The 15,529-nt window shown below is 39.2% G+C and overlaps 1 protein-coding gene across 1 annotated transcript; it reads left to right on the forward strand.

Annotated features, from left to right (window-relative positions):
• Positions 1-1,607: 1,607 nt before the first annotated feature.
• cers2b (ceramide synthase 2b) lies at positions 1,608-15,368 on the forward strand. The gene is made up of 11 exons (XM_029503478.1): positions 1,608-2,000; positions 7,498-7,671; positions 8,320-8,437; positions 8,546-8,664; positions 10,385-10,442; positions 10,683-10,733; positions 11,451-11,543; positions 12,208-12,336; positions 12,763-12,869; positions 12,955-13,108; positions 13,562-15,368. Exons 2-11 carry the CDS (start codon positions 7,499-7,501, stop codon positions 13,715-13,717), a joined length of 1,158 nt encoding a protein of 385 aa, XP_029359338.1. The 5' UTR covers positions 1,608-2,000; position 7,498; the 3' UTR covers positions 13,718-15,368.
• Positions 15,369-15,529: the final 161 nt, after the last annotated feature.

Below are 15,529 nucleotides of genomic sequence, written 5' to 3' on the forward strand. Positions count from 1 at the left end.
ATTCAACAGAGGAGTCACAGTAGTCAAAGCACATCTGTCCTTTGACCAGCAGGGGGCACAAGTAGCGCATGAGATCATTCATAATTTATTCATCTTCTAGCACTTATACGTTTCCGGTCAAGGGGGACTGCTGGAGTCAATCTCACCTCACGTGGGTGAAGGTGGGATACATCCTGGACAACATAGAAAGACCAACAACAACAAGACGAACAAAGACCAATTAACCTGAACATGCCTGTCTTTGGACGGTGGGAGGAAACCCATGCAAACACTGGGAAAGGCTCGGGAGTTGAACCCACAACCTTCTTGTTGGGTGACAGCGCCAACCACTATCCTGCTGTGCTGCTTTGCATGAAATCAGAGGACGAGAAAACGTCTTTGCCTACATCGACATTACCAACCTTGTTATCTTCTGTTGTCATTTATGGGAGTAAACTACTTATTTATCTGCAACATTCATTTTTTTCTCTTAATAAGTTGATCTAATTTCAAATTTCAAATAATTTCAAAGTTTCACAAAATATAACGGTTGCACAGTGTCTATTTAGCCCTGTGTTTTCGAAATGTTTGGAATGGCTCCACTGCTGTCCCGGGATCAAATTATATTGACCAAGGTTAATAAAAGACAAAAACTTTGGCGATTTGATGTGAAGCTTTGTTGAATGGGAGCCTGTATGAACATAGAAAATTAATTATATATAGCAAATGTCTAACAAGATTCTTCCCTCATCTGTTTGTCTTATATTGCTTTTTAAACTTTAGGATCTCTACAGCTTTCAGTGCATTAGATAGAAGACTTTTTCTGACCACTATAACTTTAAGAAGCATTAGTGGGTTTTGTAGCCTTGTTACAGGCTACTTGTTTTCCTCAAGAATGCATTTAAAATCAGATATTGAAACTTTATGAACATAATTTTAATATAATAATCAAGTAGATTTGCACGAACTGTGAAAATCATGTTTGTAACAGTTTGACCCCTTAATTTGAAGAATATGCACAATGCTTGTAGAAACTTCATATAATGAATGACCTCAGTGACTTTGACTGTTTGAAACTGCACACTTACAAACTATCTAGGCCAAGCTCTTTTATAGGCTCAAAGTTAGTCATTGCGTTTATGTCAAGCTGATCCCCCTGACATGCTTCTTTTATGGTTTATGGGGTCACAATGACAGAAAAACATTGTACAGGGCCATACTAACATGTAAAGCCCAACTTGTGGTGGGTGTTTGGATATGACCTGGGGGCTTGGTTTGTATAGTGATTTAAATGCATATACATGCACCTAACCAACGAAGTTTTACCGCAAGGAGGTCAAAGGTCATACCTAAAGGAACAATACCTTTGCCTCATGTGTAAGAGGTGGCACACGTGGAGAAAGTACTTTGACCGTCCATGAAAAGGTAAAATGACAGAAAGCGGAAGGCTAAAAGAAGACTGAGAAGGGGGAAAAGCTGCCGGAGAACGGAAACACGTCGTGGATGTGTGTGATTCGGCATCAGCCAAACGCGCTCATGTGCTCTGACGTCATCTTCACCCCGCCCCCTCCGTTATGCGCTGACTCCGCCCATCCTCCGCGGCTCCCAGTCCTCTCCTGCAGGCCGGACCTCCGCCTCTCCCGGCCAGACACCCAGACCGAGCCGCCAACTCCCGGGACACCAGCCGGGACACGACGAGAGAGGGAAAGGGAGAGCTGTTGGGAGGAAGACTGCAGCACCTCACGTTTTCTCCCATCTTCAGACACTTCTTTTGTTTTTCCCCATCAGTGTTTTTGTACAGAAGACAAACGAACTGAGCTCTCGGGAGAAGATGTGAGAATGAGCCCGGATACTGAACACGGACACTAACAGCGGACCGGGCTCTCAGGGCCGTTAGGTGTTTTGGGGGATTTTTTAAGCTAGCTAGCGGGGACCCGGACCACTTTGTGGCTAAAGACTGAATATATTTTTTCCCCCTCTCAGAAAGACATTGTTATCTTCGCTCCGAGGGATTTACCAAAGTAAGTACCGTTTCTCTTTCACGTCCGTAAGAAGACTTTAATCGTTTATGTGCGCGTGAGTATGTTTGCGACGCTCCGCATCCTCGGTTCGCTCTGACGTCATCACGCACGTCCGTGGTGGTCGGTTGATTAAACATAACGGTCTGGGCCTTAATGGCAAACTCTGAGCTCTGACACAGACACGAACTCATCACACCGTGGAGTTTTAACCTTTCTAATTCATGACCGTGAACTTCTGCTGTCTGATTAAAGACATTGAGGTTTAGCTAGCCAGCAGTAGATTATGTCACATTGTCACTTAGCATGCACACAGCTAACCCCCCCAAGTAGTATTGAATATCAAATGACTGTTGCAACAAATTAATGTGTAATGTTAACAGTTAACATGTCTCGTCTCCTCGAAATAACATTAAAATTAACATAAATGAAACATTATTTTAATTAATAGCAGGACTTTAATGTTGATGATGGTGATAAATGCTTCACTTCCAGGACTTAAAATAGACATAGTATTGGCATACTGACTGAAGACCAAGTTTATTGAGTTGGGTTATTTCCCTGAGCTGGGAAAAGAGGTGGCAACAGGAAATGAGTGGATTGGTTTACAATTCAAATTGTTTTAATGAATCCTTTATGTCACATGTGCAACTAAATAAGCTACACCAAGTGAAGTCACCATAGGAAGGACATTTGATTCATAATTTATATACAGGACCCCTCCGCCATGTGTATGCAACAAAGCCTCATTTCATGAGGGAAACATTGTTCCACCACAAATGGGAAAAAAAATTAATACACAAGTCTTGACATTAGCATAACTTTCTGTCAGAATGAATTATATTCATGTTACAAAATAAGCAAGTGGCATGTTTGTATCTCACTTACATGCTGGTCTCTTTCCAATGTAATGGGCTGACATATACTGTGAAATCAGCTGATCTTAAACCATTGTGATGAGCACACAAATGGTTACTGAGGAAGTGAGTGAGTGAGTGAGTGAATTGTACTCATTTGACCAATGAGCTCACGTGATCCTTGGCAGGTTTGAATCATTAACTGATTCCATTAGCCATTGTGTTTTTTCATCTGCGCTGTGAACATAGTGAGACCATAGAGCTTATTTCACTAATGATCCAGGTGCAGTGTACAAATGGGCAATAACACAATTTTGCGTACGATTATCAGCTTAGCAAATATGACTGTAGATGAGGTACTAATTTGTAATATGCAATGTACATCAACTTTATTTGTGCAGCACATCTAAAGACAACACAAGATGTACTGAGATACCTGAGATGATTTGGAGGGCCTACTCTGAATTATAAACAACCCAACCTGTCTGCCCAGTGAGCTACAGTCAACCAGAAATTCCATCTGGTATATTGAAGTCACATCATATCAAAGAAGAAGCCTCATCACTGAACTAGAATGATGATTTTTGACGGACATGTGCATGTACATGTGTATGTGTCAAGATATTTACCTAGTTTTCTGTCTAATGACTGCCTTTAATGCCATCATAACATTTCAGTTTCTTCATATGTCTCACAGTGGGGAAATTATTCTGGAGCACAGGGCTACAGCAAAAACACATAATAAAGAATCAAATGGGGTAAAAATGAATGGGGGTGAGGGCAAATAAATAATAAATAATGGCTATTATATGTATGTGGTCTACTGGGAGCAATGCTGACATTTTACAAGTGCAAAATTTGGATACTGCCCTTACATGACTGATTTGTTATTTTCATAGAATAAATTTAGATGAGATGGCTGTAGTTTCTGTGGCTAGATGTAACCTCCATAGTCACTAAAAACCCACATCTGAATATGATGAGAATAGTTTTGTTTACCCCCTGAGAGTTGTGTGTTCTTCCATGATTTACATTCATACACTGTCTATGCTATGTAATAGCTTTAAAATGAAAATAGTTGTGGTTGAATGACAAGAAAGTCCTATGAAAGACTGACTATAGTTCTGAAACAACTATTCAATTAACCGGTCAATTGAAGGGAAAATAATGTGATAATAGTGCTGATAACTAAAATATGAGAATGTGATGCTTCTCTTTGTTTTACATGCTGATGATCTTTGTGTTCAGTTTTGGCAGTAGGCCAAGACAAAGCAATTTAGTAAGTTCTAGGGAATTATTTATTTGCTCAGTTGTACCTCAGTCTTGTCAGTGTTTGATTATCATCACCCTGCAGAGAATCAGCATGACAATATTGCCTCACACCCCCTGAACAGGCCTATTTAAATCAGTTAGGTGACTGATTGAATCTCCCTATCAATAATTCATCAGGGTCACAGATCAGTGCTAAAGGTTTTAGAGTTGACTAAATTGTGAGCTCTATCTAAAATGCAGACTTAGTGTCTTTCCCCTTGTTTTCTAATAATAAAAAAAAAAAAAAAAAAAAAAAAAATATATATATATATATATATATATATATATATATATATATATATATATATATATATATATATATATATATATATATATGTTCTGAGTTGTTTCATGTCCTACCACGATCGCGCTCAATGTCTAAAATGTGAGGGATTTGTGTGACTCAGTGAAAACCATCTGGCTCAAAATGTCCAAGGCATGACCTGACTTACAGATAATCAGCCATGTGCAGAAAGTATGCCAACCTCCCAAGCAGCCACTTTATCCCACAATATTTGCATTTAGAATATTAACGTTTACTCTATTGCCTGCAATTATTGCCTTAATGCGGGATACAACTTTCTTTTGTTACAGTTTTGACCCAGAACATCTAGCAGCAGAAAATTGTATGTTGTTTGTTTAATAAGAACTTCAGAAAGATTCAAGGTCATGTTCTAATTTAGGGCAGCTGACTTACCTGATTGACTCTGCTCAATTGCAATTTCTTGTGTAACCTTTTGATATTCATTTGGTCAACATCCCAGTCTGTGTCTGATTTATTAAACATACAGACTCTTCTTTATAGATTAAAGTATGCACTTACTGAGCTTTCTGATCTCCTTGTTTCTTGTGTCTCTGATTAACTTTGTTAGTTTATGGGTTGAATGATTCAGCTGTCAGTGAGAAATTTAAGTATAGATGTATGTGAGTAAATGGGTACTTCTACACAGATAGTATGTAATGACTGACTCAGAGTCAGCGCACATTGCCACTGTCTCATGACTCGCTTTCCGCTGGAAAAACAAAGTTATGGCAGACTGTTAAACTTCATAAGATATTATTCATCCATGGAGAGTGAGTGAGAAAGCTGGGGTTCACCATTGGTGCAATGGCAGCATGTTTACATTCTCCAAATATTCCTGGATTCTGTACCAGGTTCCTCTGTGGTCTGTTTGAGTGTTCCTCTGAGGGTTGTTCCTTTAATTTCTTAATTCCTGAAAAACTGCATTTTGGTATTTGTAAATTTTGGATTCAAGAAGCGCTGAAGAGAAACATCAGTAACAGCTTGGAATGTTACTCTGCCAGGCGGAGACTTGATCTCTGTTGACAGGCACCACATACTTGTAATGTATATTCATTTAGAGGAATAGAGAAAGAGAGACAGTTAGAGAACTTCCTTTCTCCCTCCCCTATCAGAGACATCCTTTATTTTTATTGGACCTTTGAAATGGTCAGAGCGTGGTCATATGGTCCTGCGGACCAATGGAACGTGGTGTCTGGAAAGCTGTGGGGGAAATAGTGCTTTAATGTGCTGAATTCACTTGATATCAACAATAACCCTGAAAATATCCTCTGGGATCCTAAATCTTCCACACAGAAACTTCATTATGAGTATAACACAAAACATCAACATTTTCTCTGTTTAGATGCAAGTTTTTCTTCTTTTCTTTCTTTGTTCTTTGGTATGTATACAATTGTATCCACAAATGTGCATAAACCTTTATTGGACTTTATATACTTATTACACTTTTTAACAGCTCATAGCAAAGTCGGTAAATACTCTCTGTCCACCTTCCCCAGCACTCTTGTTGTTTGAACCATCGTTATTTGTACTCACAAGCTTGTTGCTTCCTTATGGAGTCAGCCACACAAATATACTGTTCAACAGAGCTTAAAAAATTCGCCTGGACACTTCACGGAGAAATGAGATGTAAGCGCTACTGAAGTGGAAGAACTTGCAAAATGACTGGGGAAAATATGTCACTCTTCATAACCACCACCAGCAGCTATGCAAGAAAGGGGAAAAGGCCTGACGCTTGGCCAGCTGTGCTGTTGTAACGGGAGGCAGGGGACACGATGTGGAAAAGAACTGAAACACTCAGCCATGATACTATGGGTAGAGTTGTGCAGCAGCAATATGTTTGAAATGTATTTGAAATATGTCAGTTTCCAGTACTGAGCGACAATCGAAATGAGCTATATTCAAAGATGGAGTACATCTAGAAATGGACATGTTCAAATATAGGAGGGTGTCAAACATCAATACTGAACCTATCACTAAAACAAAATGTTGAAAGCCATCAACTACCAAATGCTCAGATTGAATAAGTGGTCAGATGTATGAGCCTGATGTGATTTCATCTTTGATCATTTAGTTAATTAATATGAAGTTCTGTCTTTATATAATACAAAAACCTTTCATGATACCCAGCTTTAGATTTTATGGAAGGACTGTTTCTTTATCTTATTCAGTTATTGCACAATCAGTAGGGTTTGACCACACCCTACATCCTTTCAGAGCAACTTTTTTCTGTATTCATTTCAAAATGTAATGTAAGATGGCTGTTTTAAAGATAGTTGAGGGAGGGACCCATTGCACATGGCTGTCTCTGGGCCAAAGAGGGAATCCTTCTTGTCTACAGCAGGGAGCGACAGGGTGGGGATGGGAGGTTTACATGGTTTTGGCATTTACAGCTGCAGAGGCTGGGAGGGGACTAACTGTAGATCTGCAAGGGGAATCCAGAGAAGGGAGTCAGTGGGGCTGCCCCCACGGCTTTGCACATATGGATGAATCATGACTCACTTCCTTTAGAATCGCCCCACCCCCGCCTCCCGCCAAATGTTTCCCTCTTACCAGCAGAAGTATTCATCACTGCACTCTGGAAGTCAAAACTAACTCACAGCTGCTGTCAAGTGTTGATGAGAATACTGGTGTTAAAAGCTTTAAGAAAAGGATTTGCTCAGTTGTTGGTCTGTTTTCTCCTCCCTCATGTGGGCCTTCTGGTCCCTGAAAGCTGCATGTGCTCTGTTATAGTCATTAGGAAAAACCTACAGACTGGCCTCCAATAAGAAGGGAAATGTTGGTACCATCTTCTGATTCTCTTAATTAAATGTTACCACACATTCCTAATTACAGATGTCTTCCCATAAACATTGGCAGGCTTGTATTGTAGATGTCCTGAAGGTTAAAGCATTCTCAAAATCATTGAGACTGCTTACATTCAGATTTTTGATGGAATGATGTGTGTTTTTATTTTTGAGGGTGTAGGTTCTGCCTCTACAACATGTGTATCATACACACCTGTGGTGCTGTTTGTGTGTCTCTGTTGCAGGATGCTGTCGGAGCTGAGTGAATGGTTCTGGCAGGAGAGGCTGTGGTTTCCAGAGGGGCTAGGCTGGGCTGACCTTGAAGACCGGGATGGTCGAGTTTATGCCAAAGCCCGTGACTTGTGGGTGGCTCTGCCTATTGCTCTTGTATTCCTCATTATTCGTCAAATCTTTGAGAGGTCAGCACATTTTCACTCTGTTGTATTCAATGTGATTACCCTGCATTTCTGTCCTTTTAGTCATTAATTAAAACATTTATTTCCTCTCTCAACTGTTGCCTTCTTCAATTGTTTCACCACAATTAATTAATTCTCCATGCACTGAGCCCAGCTTTGTAATAAGTAAAGCACCCCTCTTCCAAGTTACGTGTATTGTTTCTCACTCAAGTGCGGTGCTCCTGTTTCCATAGCTAATCTTTTGGAACTCCGACAGCAATCACCAAGTTTACCTGTGTTTCACTGACTCAACTTTACAAAGACACATTGTATAATTAACTAGAAATTTGCATGAATAACATATTAGTCTTTTTAAATGTATAGCCATGAATGATATTTGTCGCACTTTTGGTTATCAGGACAGATAGTTTAAAAAATACTTGGTGAAACAGCAGCACTTTATTCAGACAGAAGTGCAACATGTGGCATCAAGGACTTAATAGTGCTGTGTGTGTAATCTTTTTATTACACACACACTTTTTATTCCACTTACTTTTATAAAATTGTTTGTTTTGGTGTGTAAATTCTTGTTATTTCACCCTGAAGAGTCTTTCATGCTTCTTAACTTTATTTATTCTATTTGCGTCTCAACAACTTTTTTCCTATTTACAGGGCAGTGGCTACACCACTGGCCTCTCTACTTGGTCTAAAAGATACAGCACGGCTCAAAGCCCCTCACAACCCCACACTGGAGTCCTACTACCAAAACATTACCAAAAACCCCACGCAGGTAAATATTCACATCCACCCATAGATACATAAATAAGACAGAGTAATGTACTATGTGTGTTGTTGGGAAATTAAAAACTTAAATGTGGCCTATTTGGGTTGCCCTCAGAATTCAATAGCAAGTCTTTGCAAGCAGACTGGCTATTCAGAAAGGCAAGTGCAGCGCTGGTTCAGGAGACGGAGGAACGAGGATAGACCAAGTTTGCTCAAAAAATTTCGAGAAGCCAGGTAAACAGACGCACAAACACAGTCTTTCCAGTCTTTGAAATATATATATACTGGAGAGCTATATATCAACTAGAAACAGCTGTCCACCATTGCATTCCTCTGGCTATATGAGCACATTTCTAAGGGCAAAAGTAGCCCTCTATTTATATCATGAACTCATTACAATGCCAATCTGCTGCTGTCGTGTTTGTAGCCCCCATACTCGTCTCTCTCTCAAACAACCACCATGCCACAGTTTCCCTTGCTTGTGAGCACATGGCCTCAACTAGAGGAGCTCTGTCACAACTGCTGGTTATTTAAATGTTTGGTCAAGTATGTATAAGAATTACAGAAGTAGAGTTAAAACAACACGATAACCTGATAAGACAGTGTTAATCAGGAGTTAATCTTATCTGGAAAGATTCACATTGTGGAAAGGGATGACAAACATATCTGTAACGTTGAAATATTGCATCAAAAGGACTAAAAGACAAGCAGATGCAGAGATATGTTTACAAAATCTGTGGATGCATTAGTCTATCCTTTGTGTCATGTTCTATGTATAACTCCTCTGTTGACATGTTACTGTCATTGAAAAGGTCACTTTACCCAAACTAGGAGACTACTGTTACTACCATCTAATTTGTAATTATTTTGAACGAGAGAAACACTTTCTCCTTCGCATTTTTTTTTTTTTTTTTTTTTTGGTTTATTTCACTACCATAGGCAAAAGGAGTACTGGGAGGTCTAGTGAGATTGTAATCCATGCTTTTTGTTTGTGCTTGTTTCATACAAAACAAGGTATTTAAAAATGTCACTGGGGGGAAAAAGTAAATAGTGATATTTTTACAGTTTTCTGACAAATGTCAGTTTAATCAAAGACTTAAAACAGGAAGAAAAAAAAGAGAAATAAGTAGATTGAACCCATGGCTTTGAGATGTTAGACCAAAATTTCCTTCATGGCAGTATACCACCAGATAAAATAATACATTTTCAGTTGGTGATCTGAACCTTTTATCTGCAACCAAGAAAGTGAGTCAGTGTGTGTTTCTGTGTTTGCTGTGTGTTTGAAAAGTAATGTTCAAGCATCTTTGTAGTGTAGTTATGCATATGATGTGCGTGAAGATGCGCTTGTGACTTCATTTTTTTTTTTTTTTCACTCTGCAGCTATGGTGTCTTTCACTGTGCGCATTATGACATTTCTCCGCTGAATCAATCTATTGTTTGTCTCTTTCCATTACATCCCCCACTGGTGTGTTTCTCACACGGTCACCATCTCTTGTTTCACTGTGTGCAATTTTCTCTTCTGTCTGACACTGTTGCTGTATTTTTGGATGAACTCCTCTTTGTACACCTGTACAAGAGGCTGCAGTGGAAACGACCCCTCACCATCTCTGCTAAAGAACAGTATGAGGGAAAATATTGTCTCATACAGACAGATCCCATTGACTGTGAGCTGACTGTTAGTGTTTGGCTTCAAACGTATGAGTGTCTGTGTGCATGTATGCGTGTGTGTGTGTGTGTGCGTGCATGCATAACCTGATTTAGCATTCTCAGTGTAGTTCAGCAGATTTTTCCAGGCTGGTCACTCAGCCTGGTATTTCTCTCTCCACTGTACTTTTGTGCTTTTGTGACTGTGTGAAACGTATTCATGTGACTTCTGGAAGAAGAAATGTGTCTTGTTGTTTTCCCCATTTACTCAATAGAGAGTTTGTTTGTATGTTTGTGTGTTCTCTTGCAGTTGGAGATTTACCTTTTACCTTCTTGCTTTCATTGCTGGCCTGGCCGCCTTAATCGATGTGAGTATTTCCATGTATTCACCTCGCCTCCTCCTCTCCCCCCTACATGTTCACCTCCTCATTCTTCAACTGCCCTGTCATCATATCTTGGTAGCTTTCATGATAGTAGGCCTATTTTATTGCTTTGACCTCACCTTCCATAGTCAGAGGGGCAACATTGACTCATGGCCATGCTGAGTCAGCTGATATAAATACACCTGTCGAGGTATGCTGTCTCATTCACATCTCATCTCTGTCCAGAAACCTTGGCTGTATGACCTGAAGGAGATGTGGCAAGGCTTTCCTGTGCTGGTATGTCTCTGAGATAGTTATGTACTGAATATATCTCAGTAACTGCAAAAAGGTGTATTTAAAAAACAAAAACTTAAAAGGCTATTAATTCCTTGGTTGGGTTTTTGTGGATTGTGCACACAGGATGATGTGTAATAGAGTTAATTTCAGACAAAAAACCACAGTAACTTCTGGCAACCACAGCAGTCAGGAGGCTCATTGCCTCATGATGTGCAAAGGTCAGTATTAGTTAAAAAAACATCCATTAGCTTTATTCCACTTACCTGGATCATTTGAAGTCATGGTCATGTGAAGTGATAAAATGTATTATAAGGAAATACCGTTCAATACAGAAAGAAAGTATAGAAAAAATAAGGTATAAATCTGAAGAGAAAGTCATATTATCCCTGTTTATTTTATGTTGTATTAAACAGGTCTGCTGATAAATTGCACTGCTAATACAGAGCTTCCAATGGAACGGAAATCAGTTAATTCATTTAGTTAAACAACAGCAAAACATCACAAAAAGAATTTGTTCCAGGCCTTTAAATTTCAACATTTGTTTATTGTCTGCCACTCTGCTGTTTCAGGTGTATAAAACAAGTCATTTGAATGTGTTAACTAAGAATGTATGTTTCCGCTATTTCAATTAAAAAAATAATGCTTAGCTGTAGCCTTAGTACCCAACATGATAATGCTGATAATGATGACGATGATGATCTGTTCCATCTCTTGCAGACTCTGCTCCCATCTCAGTATTGGTACTACATGATTGAGTTGGGTTTTTATGGCTCTCTTCTCTTCAGTGTGGCTTCTGATGTCAAACGCAAAGTGAGTGAGTTTGACTTGCATTGAGACAGATGAACAAGTTGACGGAAAGAAAATAGAAAATTCATACATAGAGGATTGTATGACTAAACTCTTACTGAGATGATTTTATATATATCTCACATCGCTCACTCATCTTCTGCTGCTTATCTGTTTCCGGGTCACGGGGATAGCTGGAGCCAATCCCAGCTCACATTGGGCAAGGTCAGGGTACACCCTGGACAGGTCACCAGTCCGTCACAGAGTCAACATACAGAGACAGATACTCAGACCTATGAACAATTTAGAGTCACCAGTTAACCCAAACATCCATGTCTTTGGCCGGTGGGAGGAAACCGCAGTACCTGGAGGAAACCCATGCAGGCACAGGAAGCTGAAAAGCTTGTTCTGACTATCTGATCAGTTTGACTGGCAGGGACAGTGGGTGGACATTAGACTGTTGTTACACATGCGTTGTTCAATGTGTATGTGAGTATTTGAACTTTGCTCAGCTTGGATTAGCTAAATGAAGAAAATCTTGCCAAAGAGGCCAAGGGTTTTCCTCCATCACATTTTAACCCCAGGTGCCTCTTAAGCAGGATTTAACACCATGCACAAAGACCCACTTAATACATGCAGCACAAAGCCATGGGCTTTCCCCAGCTTAAAAATGTTTACCTCCCTGTAGGACTTTAAGGAGCAGATTGTCCACCATGTAGCAACCATCCTCCTCATCAGTTTCTCCTGGTGCGTTAACTACATCAGAGCTGGAACGCTCATCATGCTAGTGCATGACTCCTCGGATTACTTCCTAGAGGTAAATATCTCCACTTCTTCAGTCATTGAAGTCCTTTGTATTCACAGTTTTCTAATTACTGCAAGTAAATGTGAACCTGCAAACACAGGTGTGCTTTGATCCTGTTAAAGAGTGGAATAAACTATAGAAACTGCATTCAGCATCATGCAAATACAAAACACACACAAGCCCAGAAGTAAATTTCCCCTATAACATATGTTATTGTAATTAATCACTTACAATGAAACCAAGCTACATCCTGAATCTCAACTGAGATTTAGGTTTTGTACACACAACATAATGAGAGCTGTGAATTCTGATAGCAATACACTGCCCTCTAGTGGGAGAAACTTCACTGCAGTTATCTTCTTGTTCCTGTCTTTATTGTCATCTGTATATTTGCTTATTAAACTAAATTCCTCCACACTGTCTTTTTTCTTCTGACAGTCTGCAAAGATGTTCAATTACGCTGGGTGGCGAAATGCCTGTAACTACATCTTCATTGTATTTGCTGCAATCTTCATCATCACTCGTCTTGTCATCTTCCCTTTCTGGTACACACGTATTACAATGTTCTATTGTAATTTTCTTCTGATGTTAATGTTACTGTGTCCTTAATCTGTTCTGTATTGATTTCAGGATTATTTATTGTACATGGGTATACCCAGTGACCATCTATGAACCTTTCTTTGGCTACTACTTTTTCAATGGACTGTTGATGATTCTGCAGTGTCTTCATATCTTCTGGGCTGTCCTCATTATACGCATAGCAATCCGCTTCCTCACCAACAATGTAAGTAAACATAAATTAATCTACGTTCGACACTCAAAACTATGGTTAACATTATTTAACAATAAAAGTATGAAAATTTCCACACTTACATCCATTTTTCAGTGATAAGAGTGATTAAAAACCAGATAGAAATGAAGTACTATAAAAGTCTACATTACATTAACTTGCTATTGAAAAAACATGTTTGAACCTGTAAAGTCATTGGAGTGGGAAAAATCAAAGCAATTTCCTTCTCAAAGTAGAGTAGAGAACAGTCTTCAGTGTTTTTTGTTTTGTTTTTTCTGGTAGGGTCTGTGTGTATGTGTGTGTGTTATTATTTCAGCTGGACAGTTTGACTTTTTTCTAACACAGATCAGAGCTCCAGTGCAGCCTATGTGTTCAATCTTTTTGACATATTCTGTTACTAAATTGCCTCTTTTCCTCACACCATCTTCTTTACTTTATTCTTCTCAGGAGAAAGTTGATGATGAAAGAAGTGACAAAGATGAAACAGATGAATCAGAAGAAGAGGAGGAAAGGGAGATGGAAGATAAGAAAGGCATGAAGAAAAATGGGCCAGTGCAGAACGGTCATACAGTCCATAATAACAACCACAGCAAGACAGAGTGAAAACAAACAAGCGTGAGGATGTAGGAATGTGAGAAGGACTCATATCCCTCAGTGGGGGACCAAGAGGGAGAGATGAAAAGAGAGGGAGGGGGGGTAAATCATTCCCAAAAACTAAGAACAGCAGGTATCCTGAAGAAGTTACTTTTGAGTGACACAAAAACACACTCACATGTGTTCATTCATATTTTACAGGGCACAGATATCCAGTGGACGATATACACTACATTCAATGACATAGCTATTGTGCTTTGTCATCAGAGAAAAATGTGCAATTGTCAATGTGTGATGTCAGTACCAAAATTTCAAAGAGATGGGGGAGAAGAAGGAGAGGAGCTGAATGTGGAGAGGACGCAGGAGGGGCCTGATGCTGCTTCTACTTTAGCTTTCCTGTTCTAATTGTGTGCCTTAGAGCCAGCCGATTGCTGTCAAAATGCCATTTTATAGCTTTTGTGTTCTAATCTTTTGTTGCTACATTTCATTGTACTTTTTAGTTTTTTAGTGAAAGAACAAAATATGTATGTTTTATGAAAGTGAAACATAGGGCATTTATTTCCCTTTTTTTGTCTATGCAAGTAAAGAGGTGTTTGTTCAGCATACATAATGTGTCTTATAATGTTATAATTTGCAGTAGGACCATTGGGCTCTGCTCTCCAGTGCAACCTGTGCCATTTTAAAGGCAATTTGCCTTGGATGGTTGAAGGAAAAAATGTGGTTTGGTTTTTGGTTTTTTAGACAAAGGGTAGACATCTTGCCCTTTTATTTTAGTTTTTGTTCATTTCTAATTACAGCAAATGGTCATTTCTTGCTTCGAAAAGACATGTCTGACCTAGAGTCTGAGAAGTCAATAATGCCCATATATATGAGTCATCAGCAGCACTGCAATAGAAATTACAGCTTCCTCCAAGTTTTCATTGAGCTGAATGTTTCATTTATCCTTTTTGGATTGGCTGCAGCATTCTGATTCAATTGAGTCTTAAATCACATTAATAATGTGAACTATTGAAAAGCAAAAAGAGGGATACTCTGAAATGTATCTGATTTATTAAGGTTATTGTGAAATGGGGCGGAATGATCATTTCCAGATATTACAAATTGCCAGGTTTATCAGTTCGCTGCCTTGTTGCCTGGGTTATATTTATTAACCGCGGTGAGGATTTAAGTGTTAATCTAAGTGAATAATTTAAGGTCTGATTCTGCAAATGAAACAGGCTTTCTCTCTGGAATCTGCTTGTAGAAGTTTAGCGTTTAAAATTTTCATGAAATGAATCATGTTGCAATGTTGTTATCATGCTTTTTTCCATGTATGTCAAGTGCCTTATCTGTAATGTATGGGGGGCTCCCCTGTCTTCATTTCCTCTCCTTTTTTTCCTGTCCACATCTCACAATTTAAATCTAAGACTGGGACATCCTCTCTCCCTACAGTCTCATTCATCACCTTCGTCCCCTACTTTTTACAATTACCCTCCTTTTAAACTCACCCTCATTCCACACATTTTTTACTAACCCAGACAAACCAGCAACCTCTCTTCCCTGGTGATACAGAAGAAAAAGCTGTGTCCAATTACAGTGTTATTTTTATTTTGTTTTTTGTTTGTTTGTTTATTGTTGCCTAAGTATTGTTAATAATAAAAGCAAAGATCATGAATCACAGTGACACCCATATGAAGCTGTTATCATTTGTTTATATTAAAATGAAATGCACACGTCAATTCAACAAAAGCTATCCGAAGGGGCCAATCTGCCATGAGGTGAGTTTGTTTGTTTTACCGGAGTCGGTTCATGTGGTGTATCTGCCCATTCTGTGACCCCTGA

This window comes from Echeneis naucrates, chromosome 6, assembly GCF_900963305.1.
Source record: "Echeneis naucrates chromosome 6, fEcheNa1.1, whole genome shotgun sequence".
NCBI classification, from domain to species: Eukaryota; Metazoa; Chordata; class Actinopteri; order Carangiformes; family Echeneidae; genus Echeneis; species Echeneis naucrates.